Below are 27890 nucleotides of genomic sequence, written 5' to 3'. Positions count from 1 at the left end.
GCAACACAGAGGCACAGCCAGGACATAACATGTGGCGGCTCCCAGGCACAGCGACCCAGGCCAGCGAGAAGCCAGAGCCACATCCTCCTTCAGAGCCGAACTGAACCGTTATGCCAGCGCTGCAACACAGGGCTCACGGTTAGCAACCGTTAGCAACCACGTGTCCCTCCCTCACCTAACGTCCCACCCGTTATTTATGACATCTGTATTTACTCCACCTTTATTAGGCTCCCGCGGAGATCCAATGCACGCCACCAGAGTGAGCCTTTTTCCCAGAGTCCCCAGGGCACAAGCCACCCTTCCCCTTGCAAAGGAGACAATTACCTCCTGCTGGGCCCCCTTCCCAACCCCGCCCTGCCCTCCCAGGCCCCAAACAATGAGGCGGGATTTGGGCTGCAGACCCCAGTGGCCCCAAACTCCAGCAGCCCAGGGGTGGAGGGGGGTTGGGAAGGATGCAGAGCTTCCCGAGGAAACCACAGGATGTGGCATTCTGGGAAATTCAAAAGTGCTAGTCCAGTTCTGACAATCTGAACTCTTCCTCCTCGAAGCTGAAGTCTGAGAGACATTCTTCCTCCCTTTGGCTACAGGGCTGACAAGAAAAGTAGCTGACCTGCAAAATGAGCACCAGTCAGGGTGGCGGGAGGGGAACACACCTTACAAGTATTCTAAAATGTTGCCATTTCCTCCAAACTCTCAGTATTCACGTCTCATTATTAATTCACCACTCTGTCATCAGAGGTTACCACTGAATCAGTGATGACTCCAGAACTTCTGTAGGAGGGGTTTGGGGCAAGTGAGCAATTCATTCTGGGAAAGAGTGTCTAAAACCAAGCGAATGGCCCTTTATATTAGCATGGGAAAACTTCCCCCATCCCACCTTGTCTCAACAGAACCATTAATCTAGAAAAAACTACTGTGTCACTTTTCAGAGGTCTACCCTGTGTGCAGACATGGAGAAGACACTTAGAATGTTAAAGTCAGCATGTGAAGTAGTTTTCTCCAAATACTGTAACTAGCACCCAGTTTACTTTCTTCACAGTCCTTTTCATAATCTATTTAATTTTAGTCCTTTTTAATTGTCTGGTACACCTGTAACACCTAAACTCCAAGAGAGAAGGAGCTTCATCTTATTTCCAGTGCCTGGCACATAATGGTTTCTCAATGGAACTGATTCCAAGATTGGCCTCATTTAGGAATGGATCTGTTGTTACAATCAGTTTTCTGAAATCTTTACTATCAATACGGAGTCCTTTCCTCTCACATTTCACAGGAAGCTAGACTTCTTAATGTCCAAACATGGATACGTTTGAAGTTTCCTTGACTGATTTCAATTGAATTAAAATAATTATTTTGTACAGGAAAAACTTTCAAAATTTCTACATTTTTCAGAACATAACCACCTTTTCTTTCTCTACTTTCTTCCCTTCAAAACAAACTTTGCAACGTTGGGGTGAGTTAAATCATCAGAAAACTAGCCCCAAAATAAGCTCTCAATGACATGAAACACATTTTTTGCTCCTTTTTAATAAAAATCCTATATACAGTACATTAATGTTTTCTTTTAGAAGTTACGTTGACAACTTAATCCCTAATTCGAGGCATCCATATAATTGGTTTACAGAAAGGTGCTTCGGCAAAATATTTAACACAAGATATATATGAGATGCTGAGATCTGGGTAATATACCTTACTTGAAAGGCATGAATAGTTTTAAAACACTGTAGCATAATCACACTTAAGGCCATAGTTACTTTGTTCCCAAATCCCTGCAATTCTATTTGAGGGGAGTTCTAAAGGGCCTGTGTCTTCTCCTGTGTCCACAACTGTAGACGTACACTGATGGCCCTCAATCCTGCTCTCCAAACTTCAAATAACGGGCCAGAGACAAGGCTCGGGACTTGGGAAAGTCCTAGAAATTCCCTGCCTCAAAAGCAGTTTCAGAGTTTCACATTTTCCTAAGGAAGACAGAGCTGAGTAGACATGCCAAAGTCTTCCAAATCCTGCTGCTTGTTTTGAATTATGGCTACACTGGCTGTGTACCCCTTGAGTTTGTATCTCCACATACACATACTTGAATTAAATCCTGTAGTTCCTCTTTGGTTCTAGCATCTGTGACCTCTTCACAGAGTCTATATGCCACGGCTGTTTTACCAATTTCTGAGATAAAGTTAACAAGGATCAATTCAGAAGTTTTCTTGCTCTAAAACTTCCTGTATACAATGGTAGCACCCAATAATTAGACATTCTTTTGATTTCTAAAAGCAGAAAATAAGAGCATTTTCCTAGAAGTTCCCTCATCTGACACTCCAGTTTTTATCATAATTAGTTGTGAAAAAATATATAAGAAGTATCAACTTTGGTTCAAAAACCTTTATGATCTTAGAAATAAGAACTAAGGAATAATGACATAGAAATTAAAAGCTGTGGAAACAAAAATGTTCAATCACAATACAATGAAATAGGAAGGCATTAGGTGGGGGTCAAAATGAGTTCAAACCTGGAGAGGTACCACTGGACTATAATAGATACTTCATATTAGAAGCAAGGCAAGTGCCTACTCCTTGGGACTAAACTTCTACCAGATACAATGAACAAAGCTTTGGAGACAGAGACAGAGAGAGACAGCATTTGAACACTCTACTGGCAGAAACTAGCCCATGTACCTTTTGGACAATACAGCTTTCCTCAAGGCAAGCTAGAGCCACCAGGCTTTTTGGTCTAAGGAGTTTGGAGTACATATAAGGAATACCTTGGCATATTAGGGACAAACAACCCAGACATTTAGTTTCGTTCTTAAAGGTTGTTACCCAGAGTTGACAGCTGATGGAGATTCTGCCTGATGACCAGGGAAGTCAAACTTCACTGGAAGGACTGCCCAGGCTGGAAGGCCAAGACCAATCCAGGGTCAACTCTTACAAGCAAATAAGGTCTCTGACAACTTTGCTCGGATTTTCTCTAAGCCTGCAGGGCTGTGAAGCAGGGGAGCAATTCTGTTCCGGGAATCTACTCATCATAAAGTTTCCTTTGGGCACAGCCTGTGACATTCTCACTGCTGTATAACTCGATAGGGAACACAATCAACACTATTCAATAGCATGACCACTTTCAAGGCTCACAAAGACGTAGCCAATTATTATATAAGAATCATATTCACCCAATATATCAGAAATGAAAACTGAAATTAAACTGATTTCAAAAACATCATCTGATAAACTCTTCAACAAGAAAAAAACGATAATAATAATAGTCAATATATTTTCTCTGCTTACTATGTTTCAGGCATAGTTCTAAGCTTTTTACATTCATCATCTCATTTACTCTTACAATAGCCTCCATTAGGTGATAAGCTGTATTACTAGTCCTATTTGCAGATAAAGAAATTGCAGCTTAGAGATATTAAATACCTTCCAATGCCTCTGGCTAGAAAAGCCTAAAATTGCAACAACAACGACAACAACAAAATCTAAGAGACGAAGTTAGGACTCAAACGCAGGTGCCCAAGGCTTATCATCACTGCACTATTCTGGAAGATAAGCAAGCAATTGGGGAAGAACGGGATCAAACGCTTTCTGTAGGAACTGTGGCAAGTCACTCTACATCTAAACACTGGGGACAATAATATTTGCTGTCATTTTTCTCATAAATGCCACAAAGAACAAATTTAAGACTGCTGCTGTGAAAGCACCTGGTGAATGAAAGAATATGTAATGTTTTCGCTAACCATTATTTTCATCCAATTAACTTTTCAAGTAACTTTACTTGCTCACTGAAACTGAAGTACTTCAAGGACAATCAAAAAGGTCTTACCTAAAGCCACAATCAGCAGTTTCTGGAATGCATCTGTCATAGCCTTCTGAATAGCAAGCTTCTGGGTTACCTTCCTTTCCATAAGGAATGATAATGACCCTAAATCCAACCAAAACAGATGAATTTAAAATGCCTGTCTGAATAACTGATTTCTAGGTTATGTGTGTAAAACTAAAAATGCATCTGTGATTCTTAGATCATTATCTTAGTGATTAAGGGCAGGCACAACACTGGGGTACGGGTGAATGTCTCTGTTGTAGGTATACCCTGGCATGGCACATTTTGACTGCTCAGATCTATTCTGGAGGTTCCTAAAACACTCGATGGGAAATGGAAACCAAGAACGTGCACAAGTCTCATACTACTCACAGATTTCAAATGGACAAGCTGAGGCTGCACTGCTACAGACCCTGCTCTCCTGTGCGTAAAGGGCTGGATTCATACAGTGACATAGATTTGGCGGTAGTGCAGATGATCTGGCCTCTCCTCAACCATCACCCACTCAGGTGGATGGTGGAGCCTCCTCCACTCCATTCGCTAACAGCTCTGCCTCTGAGTTAAAACCCTAAGCCCAAGTGCCATGGATTCTAGGAAAAAACTCAGTACCAATCGGAATCCCCTTTCTAGGGATCTACATTAACTTTTTCTGCTCAGGCCCTTCTATAGGAGGCAAAGGACTGAATATTTACACAAGAGTTTATTTCAATCTTTAGACAATGATTTTCTTGGGATAACTGAAGGCCAGAAGACATCTGTATTTGAAGGAATATTTTAGCACGTAACAAATTATTAACAACAACCACAACAAAAACTAACTAATTTTCCTTCCTCCTAAGCTTCTTGGCAGGCGGTCAGTTCTCAAATTCTAAAGTTTAAGGTGCTGTCAGGTATTGCCTAAGATAAAAACCTATATTGTCAGGCAGAAAAAATCTGCCCAGGGCTTTAGTGGCTTAGAAAAGCGATGATGTGTCTGAAAAGGTGAGTTTCAGAAAGAAAGGAAAAAAGAGAAATCCCACTCCCTCACCTCCCCACACACAAACATACTGGAAAACAGACCTTCCTCCAACTTATGCAAAGGTTCCTCAGCCATGACAACTCCGGGACTCCTGCACTCATGGGAGGGCAACACCACCTCTAAAGCACAGAAGAACTTCAGGCTTTGCTTCTGAATTGGTGTCACAATAGCTTCATTTCCCCTTTCTTCAAGGTTAGAAAGATCCTGAAGCTGTTAGGATTATGAATTAAAGGCTAGACTTCAAAATATCCTGTTGTTAGAAATAAAAACGAAACTCCAGCAATCCCAGGTAATAGTTTAGGTATGCAATAGCTTCAAAATCAAGTTGGGACTTGCAAATGAATGACTAGATATGGACAACTATTTTTTATCATATACCATACAAATACTGGCGAAAATTATGGACACCGCCATCCAAGTCATTGAGATTATCACTAATTCTAGGTGGCAGGCCAATGCTCACATACTTCCATGTGGAAGGCTCTCACATCTCCTCCCCATAGCCCTGTTCTATTCTTCTCTCTAAAGTCTAGGAGTTCAATGTTGAAAGGAGTCTGGTGAGTCAAAGAAAATCTACAGACTTCACCTTGATGATCCTTTTTGACCACCCATTGAAACCAAAGTAGTGATTTGCCAATTCTTGGCATCTGGAGCTGTTTAGGGCCAGCGTATTATGTTGAACCGCCTTATGTCTGGTGCCAAGACGAACCTAAAGACATAAAAGTCCTAAAAATATCACAATCCTACATAGAGACTTGTTTTGGATATACCTGAGATTTATCAATACCAATTTCCTAGAGTGGTTGTGAAGATTAAGTAGGACATTTTAAGCAATGAGCTCACAGTCAGCCCTAAATAAATGTTATTTATTATTTTTAAGTCAGTACTTTTCTGCATCATTTCCAGGGCCCCTGATTAACCGGAAGGTTCCCTGACCTCTGGTGGTGAAAGTGATGATGAAAACAACCAAGGAAGCCCAGCAGAAGCCTATCATGGGGCTGGGGGTAAGCAAAGGAAGTGAACTGTTTTACTCGTCTCATCCTGTAGCTCCTGCTTGACAATATGACCTGAAGAGGAGGTAAGATGGACCTGCCACTGAATCAGGACCTTAATCTGTAGCACCCCCTCCCCAAGTTACTAACCCCTGTTAGAAGAGGGAATACCTATACCTCTATAAATGTAAATAAAGCAACCAAAAGAAGTAGGGGTTCATCTGCATGAACAAGCTTCTTGGAGAGTGCAAATATTGCCAGTCTTAACTCTCTAAATAACTTACATATTACTGTGGATTTTTTACATCACTAGTTCTTTCTTAAATATCTATTTCCACTTTGAACAGGGTGTAGTATATAAATATAGTCATAAAAATTCAAATAATACAAAGAAAGTCAAAGCATTGTTAATTCTTTATTGATTGGTTTGTGCATCTTCCTCTGTCACTAGTTTATGAGCTCCTTAAGTGCTTGAAGGAACCATATATTATTCTTTCCTTGTTACCAGAAGCAAGCATAGATCTTGGCATATAATAGAGGAGTGATGGTCTGTTGACTGAGTGAATGAACGAGTACATAAGAAAATGAAGTTACTTTCTCCAACTGAAGCTGCCTGCTGGGAAGGAGAAATGAAGACTAATTTTTAAATGTTGAGTGTCGCATGAGAGGCTAGGCCCTATACGGTGAGTCATAATGGAGCTGTCCTGGACAATTAGGAAGCTTCAGAAGGGCTCTGAGCCCCTGGTAGTAGAGACAGTTGACATCTGGGATAACCTTGCCACAGTTCTTGCTGGCAAACATTTCCCTTCGTGCTACTGAGAAAAACTCAGATACATTAGGCCTTTCCTTCATTTTATTTTAAGATGTTATTCACTTTTCTGTATTTATAAAAATACAGGGGGAAAAAGATAAGAATTATGTATACATGCCAATGAATAAAGGAACACATAATTGGAACTTCCCTGCTGGTGCAGTGGTTAAGACTCTGTGCTCCCAATGCAGGGAGCCCGGGTTCGATCCCTGGTCAGGGAACTAGGTCTCACATGCATGCTGCAACTAAGAGTTCACATGCCACAGTTCAGGAACCTGCGAGCCGCAACTAAAGGAGCCTGCCTGCTGCAACTGGGGAGCCCTTGAGCCGCAACTAAGGAGCCAACCTGCTGCAACTAAGACCCGGTGCAACCAAATAAATAAATAATTAAAATTTACAAAGAACACATAATTAAAGGAGGTAACAATATCGGGGGTGTGGGTAGTAAACTAAGGCTCGGCATTAACAAAAGAAATATAGGGCTTCCCTGGTGGCACAGTGTTTGAGAGTCCGCCTGCCGATGAAGGGGACACGGGTTTGTGTCCCGGTTCAGGGAGATCCCACATGCCGCAGAGTGGCTGGGCCCATGAGCCATGGCTGCTGTGCCTGCGCGTCCGGAGTCTGTGCTGCGCAACGGGAGAGGCCACAACAGTGAGAGGCCCGCGTACCGCCAAAAAAAAAAAAAAAAAAAAAAAAAAAAACCAGAAGGTGCAAAACTGTTTCCTATCCCAGACTCCTATCTTCCGTCTTACAATACTGTAACTGACACTTCAGAGAATCAAAGTCCACACCGTGTAGGATTTTTCCCACCAGTACAAAACACTGGCTCAAGGGCAAGTTCGAACTGGCTATTAATTCAGTTCAGCAAACATTTCCTGAGGCCAGGCCCTGTGTTAGCAGCACTAAACGCAAAGAGGAAGCATGCCATCACTGCTTTCAAGAAACTCAGACTCTAGCAAGACAGGCAAAGCACAAATGAAAAATAGCAAGAAATACCTTCCATCTGCCGAAAGGCATGAGCTGCCCTCAAAAGAAGAACACAAGTTCACTGTGCAGAGATGATAGGGAGAGCACAGGGGAGTTTATCAGAGAGAATGCACAAGAAGTCACCAAGACAAGAAAAAGCACATGATACACTCCAGGTGTGTCAGAGAAAGAGGGAAAGGAGCTAAGAATGCCCTCCAGTGCCACAGGAAGTGAGGGCTTTATTCCATAGCAATGGAGCATGATGGGAGGTGTTTAAATAAAGGAGGAACCTATCGGGCAGTGCAGTGGTTGGGACTCCGCGCTTCCTCCACGGCGGAAAGGGGCGGGGAGAGGGTTTGATCCCTAGTCGGGGAACTAAGATCCCGCAGGCGGCATGGTGTGGTCAAAAAAAAAAAAAAAAAAAAAAAAAAAAGAAGGAACCTGTCATGTAGAAGTCCTGTGAACAACTGGTGATAAGCAGGCATTGCCATTAAGAACAGACCACTAAGCAGTCCAAGTAATAGAGATTGAGAATTCAAGCGCAGCTATACCACTCATAATGCAGGGAGCAGCAATCCTGGGCAAAGAAGACCTAAGATCCTCTGACCTGACAGTCACAACATTGCTCCGGCGGACCACGCTTGCAGACCTCCCACCACCATCTCTGTTGGTTCCGAGACTGCTCTTCTTGCCTCTTCCCACCCTCGCTCACTCTCCCCACTTTCTACCTCACCAAACGGCCCCAAGGTACAGGTCTCCTCCATCCTTCCAAAGCTCAATTTATGCCACTTCGCTTTTAAGAAAGACCCACGTTAGCGCCTGTTTTCCCAACCAAAAGAAATCCAAAGAGGTATCTATTTTCACAAAAAAGGGGGGAAAATGAGAACAGTGCCCGGCACGTGTTGTGCAGCAGCCCGTACAGAGGCAATTCGCACTGTGCGCTGCAAAAGCGGGTGCAAGGGGCACCACCCAGCTCCTTCCTGGGAACCACACTCAGCACCTCAGCATCAAGCCACCATAGCTTTGAACTGTCACTGAGCTTCCGTACTTTAGCTCAATTTATTTTGTGCATCCGTTAGCAAGATGTGTCCTATGGTCACTGCTTCTTCGCTTTACGCCACTTCGGCTTATGAAAGGTTTCATGGGAACGCTCTGCTTTCAGTCATTGGGGGAAACCCATACTTATTGTCCTCCCGCCTCCCTCCAGCCTACGCATCCACTCTCGGCCTGGCCTTTCCAGCTTTGAAAAGACAACCTGGCTCCGCCCTCTACCGCCTATATACTGCAGTGAAAGATGAGGGGAGAAGCTGACAGGCAGACAAAAGGCAGCAGCAGTGAGTGAGGCCTGACGACAGACAACGGAAGAGTTCCAGGCCCCTTCAACTTTTGAGATGTTTGGTATAATAAAAAATGTAGAAACACCTAAGGGATGGGATGAGAAAGAGCTCAAAATGGACTTCAGTATTTGTTAGCATTTGTTAAATATGGGTGGTACATACACGGGGTACAATGTAAGATTCTCCACTTTTCTCAGTATGAAATTTTTAATTAAAAATATACCAAAACACGGTTTTAAAAATTACAGGATATTTAAAATGTTTATACATTTGACAAGTTAACACAACACAAAAAATGAAATCTAACTGTGTAATTCACAAGGTAATCCAACAAATATTTAGAGTATTGTATCCTCAGGCATTACATGGCCTCCCTTTAAACTTCCTCAGCTCTCCCTCAATGGGCTATAATTCCCAGTTTACTTTAAGGGAACTTCAATATTTAAGTTATGGTTGGTGTTTATGTCCCTTATACAAACATGCATTCATTTGGGGAAATCAATTATCAAACAAACATCAAAAGTAATCATTTCTACATTACTAATGTGACTTTGCCCGTTAGAGATCAGAATGGCATTACAAGGTCATCAGTCACTTATTCTATAGGCCAGAGTTGATGCTATTGACATTTTGGGCTGAACAATTCTTTGTTGCGGAAGGCTGTCCTGTGCTTCATAAATGTTTCAGCAGCATCCTGGCCTCTGACCACTAGGTGCCAGGAGCACGTCTCCTGACTTACGACAACTAAAGATGTCTGTCTCCAGACATCAGCAAATGTCCCCTGGGGGGCAAAATCATTCCTGGTTGACACCTACTGATCTAAACAAGCATAGAGTGTTTGCTTGCCAAATAACAGCAACAGAAGATGGATAAATCCATGGATTCCAAAGGTCCTAGAATTAGCAAATCTTCTCTATAAAACTCCTAGCCCACATCTAGAAAATATTACAAAAAGAAGCAAAATGAAAAGAAAAACTAACAACACATGAGCTAAAATCTTTACTAGGGACAGAACACAGCATAGTGATCCAAAGCACAGGCTTGGAGCCAGAGGACTTACATTCAGAACTCACCAGCTGTCACTCACCAACTGTGTCACTCACCAGCTGTGTGACCTGGAGCAAATGACTTAGCCTCAAGTATCTCAACTTGCTCACCTCTAAAATGGCAAGGAGACAACTAATACCTACCTCCTATGGTTATTTATTTTCACTTAAGAATTAAGCGAAATAATACGTGTAAAGTGCTTAAAAGAATGCCTGGCATACAGTGAGTGCTCAGTAAGTGTTAGCTATTGTTATTTCACTAAAATTCCATATTTTCAATTTATACAAAGTGGAAATCACTTTACAGATTTCAACATACAACACTCTATTTTTAGAAAATAAAATATCATGCTATGTAACTACTTTATCTACTTGACAGAGGAATTATTTTCACCCATTTTCACCATCTCGGTAAAATAATAATGGTTATGATTATGCAATCATAAGAATGATTATGCTCTCCAATAGCCATTGGAGAAACAAGTGTACTTGTACATCACTGACAAACACAAGCTAACCCCTAAAACTGGCTCTGAGGGGAGATCACAAAGCCTACCATCAACATTAATCACCAAACATATCAGCCAGGGATATCTCAATAAAAGTAACACAGAAGTAGAGATTAGGGACAGAATTACTAACTCCGGGAGCTATGGGGGGAACTGACTTAATTTCAAGAGTTAATGTCTCTGATATGTAGGCTCAGGTGCCCACCTCAGCACTGGATATGAAGATGCCTACCACAATTAATCAGGTCCCAACAGTTCATTTCTAACTGCGGTCTCCCTGAACCTCACTGCGGGTACTTCTGTAGCGTAGCTCTCCATACAAGGCAGGTCTCTGGTAACTGCCTTCTCTGGTTCTTCAGAAAACAGCATGACCTGGCTACACATACTCCTGAAGAAGTTCAAGCGTCTTCTTGAAAAACATAAAATAGAAACTGCCAGCCGAAGTCAAAGTGAGACAATGTCTCAAGCCACACTAAAATGGACTATAAAAAATACAGAGATCTAGGGCTTCCCTGGTGGCGCAGTGGTTGAGAGTCCGCCTGCCGATGTAGGGGACACGGATTCGTGCCCCGGTCCGGGAAGATCCCACAAGCCGCGGAGCGGCTGGGCCCGTGAGCGATGGCTGCTGGGCCTGCGCGTCCGGAGCCTGTGCTCCGCAACGGGAGAGGCCACAACAGTGAGAGGCCCGCGTATCACAAAAAAAAAAAAAAAAAAAAAAATACAGAGATCTAGAAACTACCTCTAAACGACGCCAGCACCAGACACACCTCACCATGTAGCCAACACTCTTGCCCAGGATACACAGATACACCCGTGTCTACAGCATGCAACCCTGCCATGTAGCGGACAGACACTGACCAAGCTGGGTCTTGTACAGCCTCTGCCACGGGGACAGAAAGGCCCGGAGAAGGGCGCTGAGTCGCTTAAACCCACCAGTGTGGGAAGAAGCACCACGTCCACCCATTGAGAAGGCCACCCCTATTTGCCTTGACTCTTTCTCTTCCTGTTAAACATTATCCGACTTTCACCAAAAGAATACACAACACTAACTTTCTGCAAACTCCTGCCCCTGTGGGGAACGGCATTCCTGGAGACAAAAAAGCTGGAATCAGTAACCAAGGTTCTAATTCAAATCCGGTCTAATTCAAATCCATTAACCCCTGTGATCCGTTGCCGATCTACAAAAAGAGCCTAACAGCACATTAGTCGTTTGACCAGCCAGCGTCCAGCCCTTTTTCTGGTAATAAAAGCCCACAAAGTCCCTCAGAGTAGGTACCTCTCCCCGCCTCTCAGTCAGCGTGGCTCTGGTGGGCTCGACTCCGCCAAAGAGCCACGGGTGACACGTGACCAGAACTGGCCAATCCCAGTCTCACAGCCTCAAACAGCGATTGGCTCCAGGTCAGACATGTGACCCCATAAGAGCCAATGAGACATCATGAGACGTTTGCTGAGGCTTCTGGGAAAGAGACAGGCGCTCTTTCCGGCTGAATCTAAACGCTGACAGGCTACAGGGGGTGAATATGCTACAGCCAAGTTTCTAACATACAGTTCCGACAACTGAAGTCCATACAGGAAAAGGCAGAGTTGACTCGTGGGGAGAACCTGAGTCCTGATGACTTTACTTGAGCCCTGAATCCAGCTAGCTGTGCCTGACTTTGCAGTTAGGTGAGCCTAACTCAAATTTCTTTCCAGCTTAAGCCAATTTAGGTTGATATTTCAGGCAGCTGAAGCGAACTGATGTATATGTGTATATCTGATTAGTACCTCACAGGATGTGAAAAATGGAATGAACTGATAGCTGGCTTGTAAAACAGTGTATATATATACATGATTATTAAAAACACTGGTCACAGGTATTGATTAATAATAACAAGTGCAAAGAGAAAAAAGTGGGCATGGGAGAGAAATGACTTAGTGTGATATGTGGTTATTCTGACTCTTGAAAATATTCCAAAACATTTGTTTAAACAATTTTATCATAAAGCTATTTCAGCAATAATAATAATAAGAGCCATTTGCTGAATGCTTCCTGCGGGCCAGAGGCCGTTGAAATGACTATATTATGTAATCTGCTTGAGTCCTCATAATGACCTTACAAGGTGGATGTTATTATTATCATTCCCACTAACAGATAAGGAAACTGAAGCACAGACAAGTTAAGTTACTCACCCACAGTTACACTGTAAATAAAAGGCAGGATTCAAATGCAGACATTCTGATGCAGCTCGTGCTTTTAGCCATGACACTGAATCTGAACCTACACTCAGAGTTCTAATGCTGTTCCAGTGAAGCAGAAACTCAAACTCAGGCACTCCCCAAAGCATCAAATGGGAATGTAATATACCACTATTTTAACCCTGGAAGAGTCTTAAGGACTAATTCCTACATAGTTCTGCATTACGAAAGTATACATATTTAACCACATTAGTGATCATCATTTTTTTAAAAAGTGTGAAAACCCTCACAAACCTCAACCAATTGCATCCTTTGGTTAAACAAAAGTCCTAGATGTTCCCAAGACTAAGAGGTATATTAATTAGTACTACCTTTCCAGAAAATAACATTTGCACCTTCCACAAAGTCAACTTTATGAGGACATTCCCATCACTAAGTTACTTTTCACCACTTTTATAGAACAGAAACTTATTTTAAAATCTACCCATCTTAGTATAATATAAAAAAGAAAACAATTTATGAACTGGACTTTCTCAAAATTAAACCTTTTTCCTCTTTGAAAGACACTATTATGTTAGAAGGATACGAAGCCAAGCTAAAGACTGAGAAAAAACCAACGGCAAATCACATACCTGAAAAAGGATTTGTATCCAAATATATAAAGAATTCTCAAAACTCAACAGTAAGAAAACAACCCAATTAAAAGCTAGGCAAAAGATTTCAATGGCACTCCACCAAGAGGATCTAATGATGGCAAATACGCACATGAAAAGATGTCCAATGGCATTAGTCATCAGAGAAATGCAAATTAAAACCATGATAAGATACTACCACATACCTATTAGAATGGCTAAATTAAAATCACTGATAGTGTCAGTGATGTGGAATAGGTGGAATTCTCGTACATTGCTAGTGGGAGAGTATAAAATGGTACAGACACTCTGGAAAAAGGGTTGACAGTTTCTTATAAAGTTAAAAATATACTCACTATACCATCCAGCAATCCCCTCTCCCCAGAGACAGCTACCCTAGAGATAGAGAAATGAAAACTATGTTTGCACAAAAGTCTGTACACAAATGTTTACAGCAGCTCTATTCCTAAATGTTAAAAATTGGAAACAACGCAAATGCCCTTTAATGAGTGACAATGGAAAACTACTGAGTAATAAAAAGGAATAAACTTTCAATACATGCAATAACTTAGATGAATCTCAAAGACAGAGTAAAAGAACCCAGTCTCAAAAGCTTACATGTATGATTCCATGTATAGGGCATTCTCAAAAAGGCAAAACTATAGGGATGGAGAAAAGGTCAGTGGTTGCAGAGGTTATAGGATGGGGACAGTTAACTATAAAAGGATAGCATCAGGGAATTCTGGGGGGTGATAATATTATTCTGTATTCTGATTGTAGTGATGGTTGCACAAACTACACGTGTTAAATTAACAGGATAAAAGAAAAAAGTTAGTTTTACTGTATGATAATTTTAAGAATAAAATTTTAAAATTATGTTTAAATATGAATCTCAATGTCACAATGGACACGGTTTTTAAAAACTGGAAAGAAATAAAGAAGGATAAGTTTGTTAATAAAAGGTAAACCTGGGCTTCCCTGGTGGCGCAGTGGTTGAGAGTCTGCCTGCCGATGGGGGGGGACACGGGTTCGAGACCTGGAATGGGAGGATCCCACATGCCACGGGGCAACTGGGCCCGTGAGCCACAACTACTGAGCATGCGCATCTAGAGCCTGTGCTCCGCAACAAGAGGGGCCACGGCAGTGAGAGGCCCACGCACCATGATGAGGAGTGGCCCCCGCTCGCCACAACTAGAGAAGGCCCTTGCACAGAAACGAAGACCCAACACAGACAAAAATAAATAAAAAATAAATAAAAATAAATACATTGAAAAGGAGAACCTATACATTTCCCTTTCTGCAAATGTAGGTTTTCGAGGCAAGAGTAGAGCCTCAGAAAGAATGTCTGCAAACAGAACAATCACTAGTTCACTAAGTACAAAATGTAGGATACTTTTGAAGAATCCCATCACAGCTGGATAATTGGTCCAGGACCAAAAGTAAATACTGGAAGAAAAATGAAATCAACAGTGTTCCACAGAGGTGGTAGGCAGACTGGCCTGGACTAAGACATGTTCAGTAATAGATAATAAGGGTGCTGATTTGTAAGCATCATTCTCGTCCCACTGTGGACTTCCTTCTGCGACAGTATAAGGATACCACCAGACCATCTTGAAATCAAGTCATGAAATGTACTTTTATGTTTTTAAAAATCCATTCTTGTCCTTAAATTAACTTTTCTTATTAGTTTAGTCATGGTCCTCTATTACTTCTAAAACATTAAATCTTATTTGATTAGAGACAGACTTCAAAAAATAAAAATAAACTGTGATCAAATAGCAGGAACAAAGAGTAGTAACTAAAATTTCTTCAATCTAAACTGAAGATGATTTCTGTATCTCTGTCTTTTACATTTGTCTCCATTAAGGGAAAAAAATGATGTACCTCATAATTAACTTGGCTGGAATGAATCAGACTGCATTTGCAAAGGTTTCAGAAGACCAATGAGCTGTGCTAAACAGTACCACTATCCACCTGAGCAGAAATTACTATCCATAAGTTTCTTTACATAACTAACGAAACAAAAATTTAAACAAAAGAAGAACTACTAGAAAAATATTAGAGATTCATTATTGAAGTCAATAATTTGCCTCACACATTATTATTTTCCCTGTGGAAACCCAATTATTACCCTGAAAACAAGACCACGTTAGAAAGTAAATGCATTGTGACAAAAGAAAGAAAAGGCAGATTGATACATTATTAAAATAACTCACACGCCATACCCTGAGGAGTAAGGAAGCCATGGCAGAGCAGGCCCCTTTCTCCTCAATGGACAGCACAGCTGTGGGGAAGACACTGCAGCTAGCACAAGCGTGTCACACTTCCTCAGGGAGGAAGCAAGTTACACACCACTCTAGAGAGGGCGCCCATAAACTGACGGCCACGCTCATTACCCAACGTCCAGGCCACCCACAGGCTGACTGCAACCCAACTTTCCCACCATTCCCACACAGGCCCCAGGAACCGTCAGGCCTCTGAGGCTCTGCCAATGCCCTTCCCTCTACCCAAATATCCTTTCCCTCCTCTCTCCGGACCTCAATCCTGCCCAGCTCTAAATGAACACTTCAAGGCCTATTTCCCTAAGAATGCCTCTCTCAAAACCAAAATTACTTCCTAGACAATGATCTGCCTCTTACTCATCCATTATCTTGGATTAAATACATCATGTAAGATGCCTTATCTGACCAACACAACTATTTTATAAATAGGAGTCATGTTTTATATCATCTATGACATGACATGACAACCAATCAGCTCACTAAAACCATTCAATAAATACTCTAATTGAATTTCCCAAAGAGTTGACCTAAAATAACCTAAATGCTAAGCAGTTCAAGAACTGTCCTGAACCAAATTCACTTCTCATTTGAATGCCAATGTCATAGACAGGGATGTTGTATTGTCTTTAAATGTACTTGCCTTTATCCAAAACTAGAATCTCTGATGAATCTATGGGACACACATGTAAAATATTCTGCAAAGGAAAAAAGCTTTATTTAGTGTACTGTGCTTAATATTCAGCCAGACTTGCATTTTTCTCTAAAACTTATACAATTACTGAGTATGCAAGAAGCATTAGAAGAGAGACTAAGTCTATTGAGAAGAAAACTGGAAGCCAAGGTCAGCAATCACTTTCTACGTTGAATCATCTCTTTCATAAAGAGGTAAATTCTCCTAAATTCCAGAATAAATGGAATTCAAAACAGCAAAGTAAAATGCTTTAAATACATAAAATAAATATCTTGATGGACCTTCCACCATCTGTTTTAGTAACTTAAATTATAAAAAAGAACCCTAACTTTAAGAAAAGTTATATCAAGAGCTAAAATTGAGATTGTTTTTCCATCTATTACTTTGATTTTCCTGACCCATTTTTGAGAACTGTCAGCATTCTGGATCAATAATTCCAAATTATTTCTTGAAGAGAGTGAGATTCCTCCCAAGTCATTTAATATGCTTACTAATCAATAAAGATATGAAAAAACAAAAAATCCATATTTATGAGGCAAGCAAATTATATTAAAAGACTGACTTTGAGAAAAGGTTGCTGCTTGCCAAGAAAATTTTATTATTATAAAATATTTTCTGTCATTTGTATTTCTTCATTTTCCCTTCCAGATTATCTGTGTAGCCTTGTAAACACATCATAATCCAAAGCAGTGGAGCTTTACCAATAAAATGTAAATCAACACAAGAGAGCCAACTGCATAATTAAAACAAAAGCGTACCGGGCTTCCCTGGTGGCGCAGTGGTTGAGAGTCTGCCTGCCGACGCAGGGGACACGGGTTCGTGCCCCAGTCCGGGAAGATCCCACATGCCGTGGAGCGGCTGGGCCCGTGAGCCATGGCCATTGAGCCTGCGCGTCCGGCGCCTGTGCTCCACAACAGGAGAGGCGACAACAGTGAGAGGCCCGCGTACCGCAAAAAAATAAAAAATGGGCTTCCCTGGTGGCGCAGTGGTTGAGAGTCCGCCTGCCGATGCAGGGGACACGGGTTTGTGTCCCGGTTCAGGAAGATACCACATGCCGCAGAGTGGCTGGGCCCATGAGCCATGGCTGCTGTGCCTGCGCGTCCGGAGTCTGTGCTGCGCAACGGGAGAGGCCACAACAGTGAGAGGCCCGCGTACCGCAAAGAAAAAAAAAAAAAACAGAAGGTGCAAAACTGTTTCCTATCCCAGACTCCTATCTTCCGTCTTACAATACTGTAACTGACACTTCAGAGAATCAAAGTCCACACCGTGTAGGATTTTTCCCACCAGTACAAAACACTGGCTCAAGGGCAAGTTCGAACTGGCTATTAATTCAGTTCAGCAAACATTTCCTGAGGCCAGGCCCTGTGTTAGCAGCACTAAACGCAAAGAGGAAGCATGGCATCACTGCTTTCAAAAAACTCAGACTCTAGCAGGACAGGCAAAGCACAAATGAAAAATAGCAAGAAATACCTTCCATCTGCCGAAAGACATGAGCTGCCCTCAAAAGAAGAACACAAGTCCACTGTGCAGAGATGATAGGGAGAGCACAGGGGAGTTTATCAGAGAGAATGCACAAGAAGTCACCAAGACAAGAAAAAGCACATGATACACTCCAGGTGTGTCAGAGAAAGAGGGAAAGGAGCTAAGAATGCCCTCCAGTGCCACAGGAAGTGAGGGCTTTATTCCATAGCAATGGAGCATGATGGGAGGTGTTTAAATAAAGGAGGAACCTATCGGGCAGTGCAGTGGTTGGGACTCCGCGCTTCCTCCACGGCGGAAAGGGGCGGGGAGAGGGTTTGATCCCTAGTCGGGGAACTAAGATCCCGCAGGCGGCATGGTGTGGTCAAAAAAAAAAAAAAAAAAAAAAAAAAGAAGGAACCTATCATGTAGAAGTCCTGTGAACAACTGGTGATAAGCAGGCATTGCCATTAATAACAGACCACTAAGCAGTCCAAGTAATAGAGATTGAGAATTCAAGCGCAGCCTCTCCTGAGCTATACCACTCATAATGCAGGGAGCAGCAATCCTGGGCAAAGAAGACCTAAGATCCTCTGACCTGACAGTCACAACATTGCTCCGGCGGACCATGCTTGCAGACCTCCCACCACCATCTCTGTTGGTTCCGAGACTGCTCTTCTTGCCTCTTCCCACCCTCGCTCACTCTCCCCACTTTCTACCTCACCAAACGGCCCCAAGGTACAGGTCTCCTCCATCCTTCCAAAGCTCAATTTATGCCACTTCGCTTTTAAGAAAGACCCACGTTAGCGCCTGTTTTCCCAACCAAAAGAAATCCAAAGAGGTATCTATTTTCACAAAAAAGGGGGGAAAATGAGAACAGTGCCCGGCACGTGTTGTGCAGCAGCCCGTACAGAGGCAATTCGCACTGTGCGCTGCAAAAGCGGGTGCAAGGGGCACCACCCAGCTCCTTCCTGGGAACCACACTCAGCACCTCAGCATCAAGCCACCATAGCTTTGAACTGTCACTGAGCTTCCGTACTTTAGCTCAATTTATTTTGTGCATCCGTTAGCAAGATGTGTCCTATGGTCACTGCTTCTTCGCTTTACGCCACTTCGGCTTATGAAAGGTTTCATGGGAACGCTCTGCTTTCAGTCATTGGGGGAAACCCATACTTATTGTCCTCCCACCTCCCTCCAGCCTACGCATCCACTCTCGGCCTGGCCTTTCCAGCTTTGAAAAGACAACCTGGCTCCGCCCTCTACCGCCTATATACTGCAGTGAAAGATGAGGGGAGAAGCTGACAGGCAGACAAAAGGCAGCAGCAGTGAGTGAGGCCTGACGACAGACAACGGAAGAGTTCCAGGCCCCTTCAACTTTTGAGATGTTTGGTATAATAAAAAATGTAGAAACACCTAAGGGATGGGATGAGAAAGAGCTCAAAATGGACTTCAGTATTTGTTAGCATTTGTTAAATATGGGTGGTACATACACGGGGTACAATGTAAGATTCTCCACTTTTCTCAGTATGAAATTTTTAATTAAAAATATACCAAAACACGGTTTTAAAAATTACAGGATATTTAAAATGTTTATACATTTGACAAGTTAATACAACACAAAAAATGAATTCTAATTGTGTAATTCACAAGGTAATCCAACAAATATTTAGAGTATTGTATCCTCAGGCATTACATGGCCTCCCTTTAAACTTCCTCAGCTCTCCCTCAGTGGGCTATAATTCCCAGTTTACTTTAAGGGAACTTCAATATTTAAGTTATGGTTGGTGTTTATGTCCCTTATACAAACATGCATTCATTTGGGGAAATCAATTATCAAACAAACATCAAAAGTAATCATTTCTACATTACTAATGTGACTTTGCCCGTTAGAGATCAGAATGGCATTACAAGGTCATCAGTCACTTATTCTATAGGCCAGAGTTGATGCTATTGACATTTTGGGCTGAACAATTCTTTGTTGCGGAAGGCTGTCCTGTGCTTCATAAATGTTTCAGCAGCATCCTGGCCTCTGACCACTAGGTGCCAGGAGCACGTCTCCTGACTTACGACAACTAAAGATGTCTGTCTCCAGACATCAGCAAATGTCCCCTGGGGGGCAAAATCATTCCTGGTTGACACCTACTGATCTAAACAAGCATAGAGTGTTTGCTTGCCAAATAACAGCAACAGAAGATGGATAAATCCATGGATTCCAAAGGTCCTAGAATTAGCAAATCTTCTCTATAAAACTCCTAGCCCACATCTAGAAAATATTACAAAAAGAAGCAAAATGAAAAGAAAAACTAACAACACATGAGCTAAAATCTTTACTAGGGACAGAACACAGCATAGTGATCCAAAGCACAGGCTTGGAGCCAGAGGACTTACATTCAGAACTCACCAGCTGTCACTCACCAACTGTGTCACTCACCAGCTGTGTGACCTGGAGCAAATGACTTAGCCTCAAGTATCTCAACTTGCTCACCTCTAAAATGGCAAGGAGACAACTAATACCTACCTCCTATGGTTATTTATTTTCTCTTAAGAATTAAGCGAAATAATACGTGTAAAGTGCTTAAAAGAATGCCTGGCATACAGTGAGTGCTCAGTAAGTGTTAGCTATTGTTATTTCACTAAAATTCCATATTTTCAATTTATACAAAGTGGAAATCACTTTACAGATTTCAACATACAACACTCTATTTTTAGAAAATAAAATATCATGCTATGTAACTACTTTATCTACTTGACAGAGGAATTATTTTCACCCATTTTCACCATCTCGGTAAAATAATAATGGTTATGATTATGCAATCATAAGAATGATTATGCTCTCCAATAGCCATTGGAGAAACAAGTGTACTTGTACATCACTGACAAACACAAGCTAACCCCTAAAACTGGCTCTGAGGGGAGATCACAAAGCCTACCATCAACATTAATCACCAAACATATCAGCCAGGGATATCTCAATAAAAGTAACACAGAAGTAGAGATTAGGGACAGAATTACTAACTCCGGGAGCTATGGGGGGAACTGACTTAATTTCAAGAGTTAATGTCTCTGATATGTAGGCTCAGGTGCCCACCTCAGCACTGGATATGAAGATGCCTACCACAATTAATCAGGTCCCAACAGTTCATTTCTAACTGCGGTCTCCCTGAACCTCACTGCGGGTACTTCTGTAGCGTAGCTCTCCATACAAGGCAGGTCTCTGGTAACTGCCTTCTCTGGTTCTTCAGAAAACAGCATGACCTGGCTACACATACTCCTGAAGAAGTTCAAGCGTCTTCTTGAAAAACATAAAATAGAAACTGCCAGCCGAAGTCAAAGTGAGACAATGTCTCAAGCCACACTAAAATGGACTATAAAAAATACAGAGATCTAGGGCTTCCCTGGTGGCGCAGTGGTTGAGAGTCCGCCTGCCGATGTAGGGGACACGGATTCGTGCCCCGGTCCGGGAAGATCCCACAAGCCGCGGAGCGGCTGGGCCCGTGAGCGATGGCTGCTGGGCCTGCGCGTCCGGAGCCTGTGCTCCGCAACGGGAGAGGCCACAACAGTGAGAGGCCCGCGTATCACAAAAAAAAAAAAAAAAAAAAAAAAAATACAGAGATCTAGAAACTACCTCTAAACGACGCCAGCACCAGACACACCTCACCATGTAGCCAACACTCTTGCCCAGGATACACGGATACACCCGTGTCTACAGCATGCAACCCTGCCATGTAGCGGACAGACACTGACCAAGCTGGGTCTTGTACAGCCTCTGCCACGGGGACAGAAAGGCCCGGAGAAGGGCGCTGAGTCGCTTAAACCCACCAGTGTGGGAAGAAGCACCACGTCCACCCATTGAGAAGGCCACCCCTATTTGCCTTGACTCTTTCTCTTCCTGTTAAACATTATCCGACTTTCACCAAAAGAATACACAACACTAACTTTCTGCAAACTCCTGCCCCTGTGGGGAACGGCATTCCTGGAGACAAAAAAGCTGGAATCAGTAACCAAGGTTCTAATTCAAATCCGGTCTAATTCAAATCCATTAACCCCTGTGATCCGTTGCCGATCTACAAAAAGAGCCTAACAGCACATTAGTCGTTTGACCAGCCAGCGTCCAGCCCTTTTTCTGGTAATAAAAGCCCACAAATTCCCTCAGAGTAGGTACCTCTCCCCGCCTCTCAGTCAGCGTGGCTCTGGTGGGCTCGACTCCGCCAAAGAGCCACGGGTGACACGTGACCAGAACTGGCCAATCCCAGTCTCACAGCCTCAAACAGCGATTGGCTCCAGGTCAGACATGTGACCCCATAAGAGCCAATGAGACATCATGAGACGTTTGCTGAGGCTTCTGGGAAAGAGACAGGCGCTCTTTCCGGCTGCATCTAAACGCTGACAGGCTACAGGGGGTGAATATGCTACAGCCAAGTTTCTAACATACAGTTCCGACAACTGAAGTCCATACAGGAAAAGGCAGAGTTGACTCGTGGGGAGAACCTGAGTCCTGATGACTTTACTTGAGCCCTGAATCCAGCTAGCTGTGCCTGACTTTGCAGTTAGGTGAGCCTAACTCAAATTTCTTTCCAGCTTAAGCCAATTTAGGTTGATATTTCAGGCAGCTGAAGCGAACTGATGTATATGTGTATATCTGATTAGTACCTCACAGGATGTGAAAAATGGAATGAACTGATAGCTGGCTTGTAAAACAGTGTATATATATACATGATTATTAAAAACACTGGTCACAGGTATTGATTAATAATAACAAGTGCAAAGAGAAAAAAGTGGGCATGGGAGAGAAATGACTTAGTGTGATATGTGGTTATTCTGACTCTTGAAAATATTCCAAAACATTTGTTTAAACAATTTTATCATAAAGCTATTTCAGCAATAATAATAATAAGAGCCATTTGCTGAATGCTTCCTGCGGGCCAGAGGCCGTTGAAATGACTATATTATGTAATCTGCTTGAGTCCTCATAATGACCTTACAAGGTGGATGTTATTATTATCATTCCCACTAACAGATAAGGAAACTGAAGCACAGACAAGTTAAGTTACTCACCCACAGTTACACTGTAAATAAAAGGCAGGATTCAAATGCAGACATTCTGATGCAGCTCGTGCTTTTAGCCATGCCACTGAATCTGAACCTACACTCAGAGTTCTAATGCTGTTCCAGTGAAGCAGAAACTCAAACTCAGGCACTCCCCAAAGCATCAAATGGGAATGTAATATACCACTATTTTAACCCTGGAAGAGTCTTAAGGACTAATTCCTACATAGTTCTGCATTACGAAAGTATACATATTTAACCACATTAGTGATCATCATTTTTTTAAAAAGTGTGAAAACCCTCACAAACCTCAACCAATTGCATCCTTTGGTTAAACAAAAGTCCTAGATGTTCCCAAGACTAAGAGGTATATTAATTAGTACTACCTTTCCAGAAAATAACATTTGCACCTTCCACAAAGTCAACTTTATGAGGACATTCCCATCACTAAGTTACTTTTCACCACTTTTATAGAACAGAAACTTATTTTAAAATCTACCCATCTTAGTATAATATAAAAAAGAAAACAATTTATGAACTGGACTTTCTCAAAATTAAACCTTTTTCCTCTTTGAAAGACACTATTATGTTAGAAGGATACGAAGCCAAGCTAAAGACTGAGAAAAAACCAACGGCAAATCACATACCTGAAAAAGGATTTGTATCCAAATATATAAAGAATTCTCAAAACTCAACAGTAAGAAAACAACCCAATTAAAAGCTAGGCAAAAGATTTCAATGGCACTCCACCAAGAGGATCTAATGATGGCAAATACGCACATGAAAAGATGTCCAATGGCATTAGTCATCAGAGAAATGCAAATTAAAACCATGATAAGATACTACCACATACCTATTAGAATGGCTAAATTAAAATCACTGATAGTGTCAGTGATGTGGAATAGGTGGAATTCTCGTACATTGCTAGTGGGAGAGTATAAAATGGTACAGACACTCTGGAAAAAGGGTTGACAGTTTCTTATAAAGTTAAAAATATACTCACTATACCATCCAGCAATCCCCTCTCCCCAGAGACAGCTACCCTAGAGATAGAGAAATGAAAACTATGTTTGCACAAAAGTCTGTACACAAATGTTTACAGCAGCTCTATTCCTAAATGTTAAAAATTGGAAACAACGCAAATGCCCTTTAATGAGTGACAATGGAAAACTACTGAGTAATAAAAAGGAATAAACTTTCAATACATGCAATAACTTAGATGAATCTCAAAGACAGAGTAAAAGAACCCAGTCTCAAAAGCTTACATGTATGATTCCATGTATAGGGCATTCTCAAAAAGGCAAAACTATAGGGATGGAGAAAAGGTCAGTGGTTGCAGAGGTTATAGGATGGGGACAGTTAACTATAAAAGGATAGCATCAGGGAATTCTGGGGGGTGATAATATTATTCTGTATTCTGATTGTAGTGATGGTTGCACAAACTACACGTGTTAAATTAACAGGATAAAAGAAAAAAGTTAGTTTTACTGTATGATAATTTTAAGAATAAAATTTTAAAATTATGTTTAAATATGAATCTCAATGTCACAATGGACACGGTTTTTAAAAACTGGAAAGAAATAAAGAAGGATAAGTTTGTTAATAAAAGGTAAACCTGGGCTTCCCTGGTGGCGCAGTGGTTGAGAGTCTGCCTGCCGATGGGGGGGGACACGGGTTCGAGACCTGGAATGGGAGGATCCCACATGCCACGGGGCAACTGGGCCCGTGAGCCACAACTACTGAGCATGCGCATCTAGAGCCTGTGCTCCGCAACAAGAGGGGCCACGGCAGTGAGAGGCCCACGCACCATGATGAGGAGTGGCCCCCGCTCGCCACAACTAGAGAAGGCCCTTGCACAGAAACGAAGACCCAACACAGACAAAAATAAATAAAAAATAAATAAAAATAAATACATTGAAAAGGAGAACCTATACATTTCCCTTTCTGCAAATGTAGGTTTTCGAGGCAAGAGTAGAGCCTCAGAAAGAATGTCTGCAAACAGAACAATCACTAGTTCACTAAGTACAAAATGTAGGATACTTTTGAAGAATCCCATCACAGCTGGATAATTGGTCCAGGACCAAAAGTAAATACTGGAAGAAAAATGAAATCAACAGTGTTCCACAGAGGTGGTAGGCAGACTGGCCTGGACTAAGACATGTTCAGTAATAGATAATAAGGGTGCTGATTTGTAAGCATCATTCTCGTCCCACTGTGGACTTCCTTCTGCGACAGTATAAGGATACCACCAGACCATCTTGAAATCAAGTCATGAAATGTACTTTTATGTTTTTAAAAATCCATTCTTGTCCTTAAATTAACTTTTCTTATTAGTTTAGTCATGGTCCTCTATTACTTCTAAAACATTAAATCTTATTTGATTAGAGACAGACTTCAAAAAATAAAAATAAACTGTGATCAAATAGCAGGAACAAAGAGTAGTAACTAAAATTTCTTCAATCTAAACTGAAGATGATTTCTGTATCTCTGTCTTTTACATTTGTCTCCATTAAGGGAAAAAAATGATGTACCTCATAATTAACTTGGCTGGAATGAATCAGACTGCATTTGCAAAGGTTTCAGAAGACCAATGAGCTGTGCTAAACAGTACCACTATCCACCTGAGCAGAAATTACTATCCATAAGTTTCTTTACATAACTAACGAAACAAAAATTTAAACAAAAGAAGAACTACTAGAAAAATATTAGAGATTCATTATTGAAGTCAATAATTTGCCTCACACATTATTATTTTCCCTGTGGAAACCCAATTATTACCCTGAAAACAAGACCACGTTAGAAAGTAAATGCATTGTGACAAAAGAAAGAAAAGGCAGATTGATACATTATTAAAATAACTCACACGCCATACCCTGAGGAGTAAGGAAGCCATGGCAGAGCAGGCCCCTTTCTCCTCAATGGACAGCACAGCTGTGGGGAAGACACTGCAGCTAGCACAAGCGTGTCACACTTCCTCAGGGAGGAAGCAAGTTACACACCACTCTAGAGAGGGCGCCCATAAACTGACGGCCACGCTCATTACCCAACGTCCAGGCCACCCACAGGCTGACTGCAACCCAACTTTCCCACCATTCCCACACAGGCCCCAGGAACCGTCAGGCCTCTGAGGCTCTGCCAATGCCCTTCCCTCTACCCAAATATCCTTTCCCTCCTCTCTCCGGACCTCAATCCTGCCCAGCTCTAAATGAACACTTCAAGGCCTATTTCCCTAAGAATGCCTCTCTCAAAACCAAAATTACTTCCTAGACAATGATCTGCCTCTTACTCATCCATTATCTTGGATTAAATACATCATGTAAGATGCCTTATCTGACCAACACAACTATTTTATAAATAGGAGTCATGTTTTATATCATCTATGACATGACATGACAACCAATCAGCTCACTAAAACCATTCAATAAATACTCTAATTGAATTTCCCAAAGAGTTGACCTAAAATAACCTAAATGCTAAGCAGTTCAAGAACTGTCCTGAACCAAATTCACTTCTCATTTGAATGCCAATGTCATAGACAGGGATGTTGTATTGTCTTTAAATGTACTTGCCTTTATCCAAAACTAGAATCTCTGATGAATCTATGGGACACACATGTAAAATATTCTGCAAAGGAAAAAAGCTTTATTTAGTGTACTGTGCTTAATATTCAGCCAGACTTGCATTTTTCTCTAAAACTTATACAATTACTGAGTATGCAAGAAGCATTAGAAGAGAGACTAAGTCTATTGAGAAGAAAACTGGAAGCCAAGGTCAGCAATCACTTTCTACGTTGAATCATCTCTTTCATAAAGAGGTAAATTCTCCTAAATTCCAGAATGAATGGAATTCAAAACAGCAAAGTAAAATGCTTTAAATACATAAAATAAATATCTTGATGGACCTTCCACCATCTGTTTTAGTAACTTAAATTATAAAAAAGAACCCTAAATTTAAGAAAAGTTATATCAAGAGCTAAAATTGAGATTGTTTTTCCATCTATTACTTTGATTTTCCTGACCCATTTTTGAGAACTGTCAGCATTCTGGATCAATAATTCCAAATTATTTCTTGAAGAGAGTGAGATTCCTCCCAAGTCATTTACTATGCTTACTAATCAATAAAGATATGAAAAAACAAAAAATCCATATTTATGAGGCAAGCAAATTATATTAAAAGACTGACTTTGAGAAAAGGTTGCTGCTTGCCAAGAAAATTTTATTATTATAAAATATTTTCTGTCATTTGTATTTCTTCATTTTCCCTTCCAGATTATCTGTGTAGCCTTGTAAACACATCATAATCCAAAGCAGTGGAGCTTTACCAATAAAATGTAAATCAACACAAGAGAGCCAACTGCATAATTAAAACAAAAGCGTACCGGGCTTCCCTGGTGGCGCAGTGGTTGAGAGTCTGCCTGCCGACGCAGGGGACACGGGTTCGTGCCCCAGTCCGGGAAGATCCCACATGCCGTGGAGCGGCTGGGCCCGTGAGCCATGGCCATTGAGCCTGCGCGTCCGGCGCCTGTGCTCCACAACAGGAGAGGCGACAACAGTGAGAGGCCCGCGTACCGCAAAAAAATAAAAAATGGGCTTCCCTGGTGGCGCAGTGGTTGAGAGTCCGCCTGCCGATGCAGGGGACACGGGTTTGTGTCCCGGTTCAGGAAGATACCACATGCCGCAGAGTGGCTGGGCCCATGAGCCATGGCTGCTGTGCCTGCGCGTCCGGAGTCTGTGCTGCGCAACGGGAGAGGCCACAACAGTGAGAGGCCCGCGTACCGCAAAGAAAAAAAAAAAAAAACAGAAGGTGCAAAACTGTTTCCTATCCCAGACTCCTATCTTCCGTCTTACAATACTGTAACTGACACTTCAGAGAATCAAAGTCCACACCGTGTAGGATTTTTCCCACCAGTACAAAACACTGGCTCAAGGGCAAGTTCGAACTGGCTATTAATTCAGTTCAGCAAACATTTCCTGAGGCCAGGCCCTGTGTTAGCAGCACTAAACGCAAAGAGGAAGCATGCCATCACTGCTTTCAAAAAACTCAGACTCTAGCAAGACAGGCAAAGCACAAATGAAAAATAGCAAGAAATACCTTCCATCTGCCGAAAGGCATGAGCTGCCCTC

At 41.9% G+C, this 27890-nt stretch overlaps 1 protein-coding gene across 1 annotated transcript in view; it reads right to left on the bottom strand.

Annotated features, from left to right (window-relative positions):
• Positions 1-387: 387 nt before the first annotated feature.
• Positions 388-27890, bottom strand: part of LOC309793393 (RAD52 motif-containing protein 1-like) — a gene marked incomplete at its 5' end in the record, with an annotated part of 115834 nt that continues 88331 nt past the window's right edge. The window contains 5 exons of the mRNA XM_082603865.1: positions 388-610; positions 2072-2157; positions 3808-3906; positions 4864-5032; positions 5409-5531. Of these exons, the coding sequence (XP_082459991.1) occupies positions 509-610; positions 2072-2157; positions 3808-3906; positions 4864-5032; positions 5409-5531 (579 nt within the window). The 3' untranslated portion in view covers positions 388-508. The remainder of the gene's footprint in view (positions 611-2071; positions 2158-3807; positions 3907-4863; positions 5033-5408; positions 5532-27890) is intronic.

The sequence above is a fragment of the Mesoplodon mirus genome, assembly GCF_964341445.2.
Source record: "Mesoplodon mirus genome assembly, chromosome: 18".
In the NCBI taxonomy this organism is placed as follows: Eukaryota; Metazoa; Chordata; class Mammalia; order Artiodactyla; family Ziphiidae; genus Mesoplodon; species Mesoplodon mirus.
The sequence above is the reverse complement of the archived record's forward strand: the minus strand, read 5'-3'. Positions and strand labels throughout refer to the sequence as shown.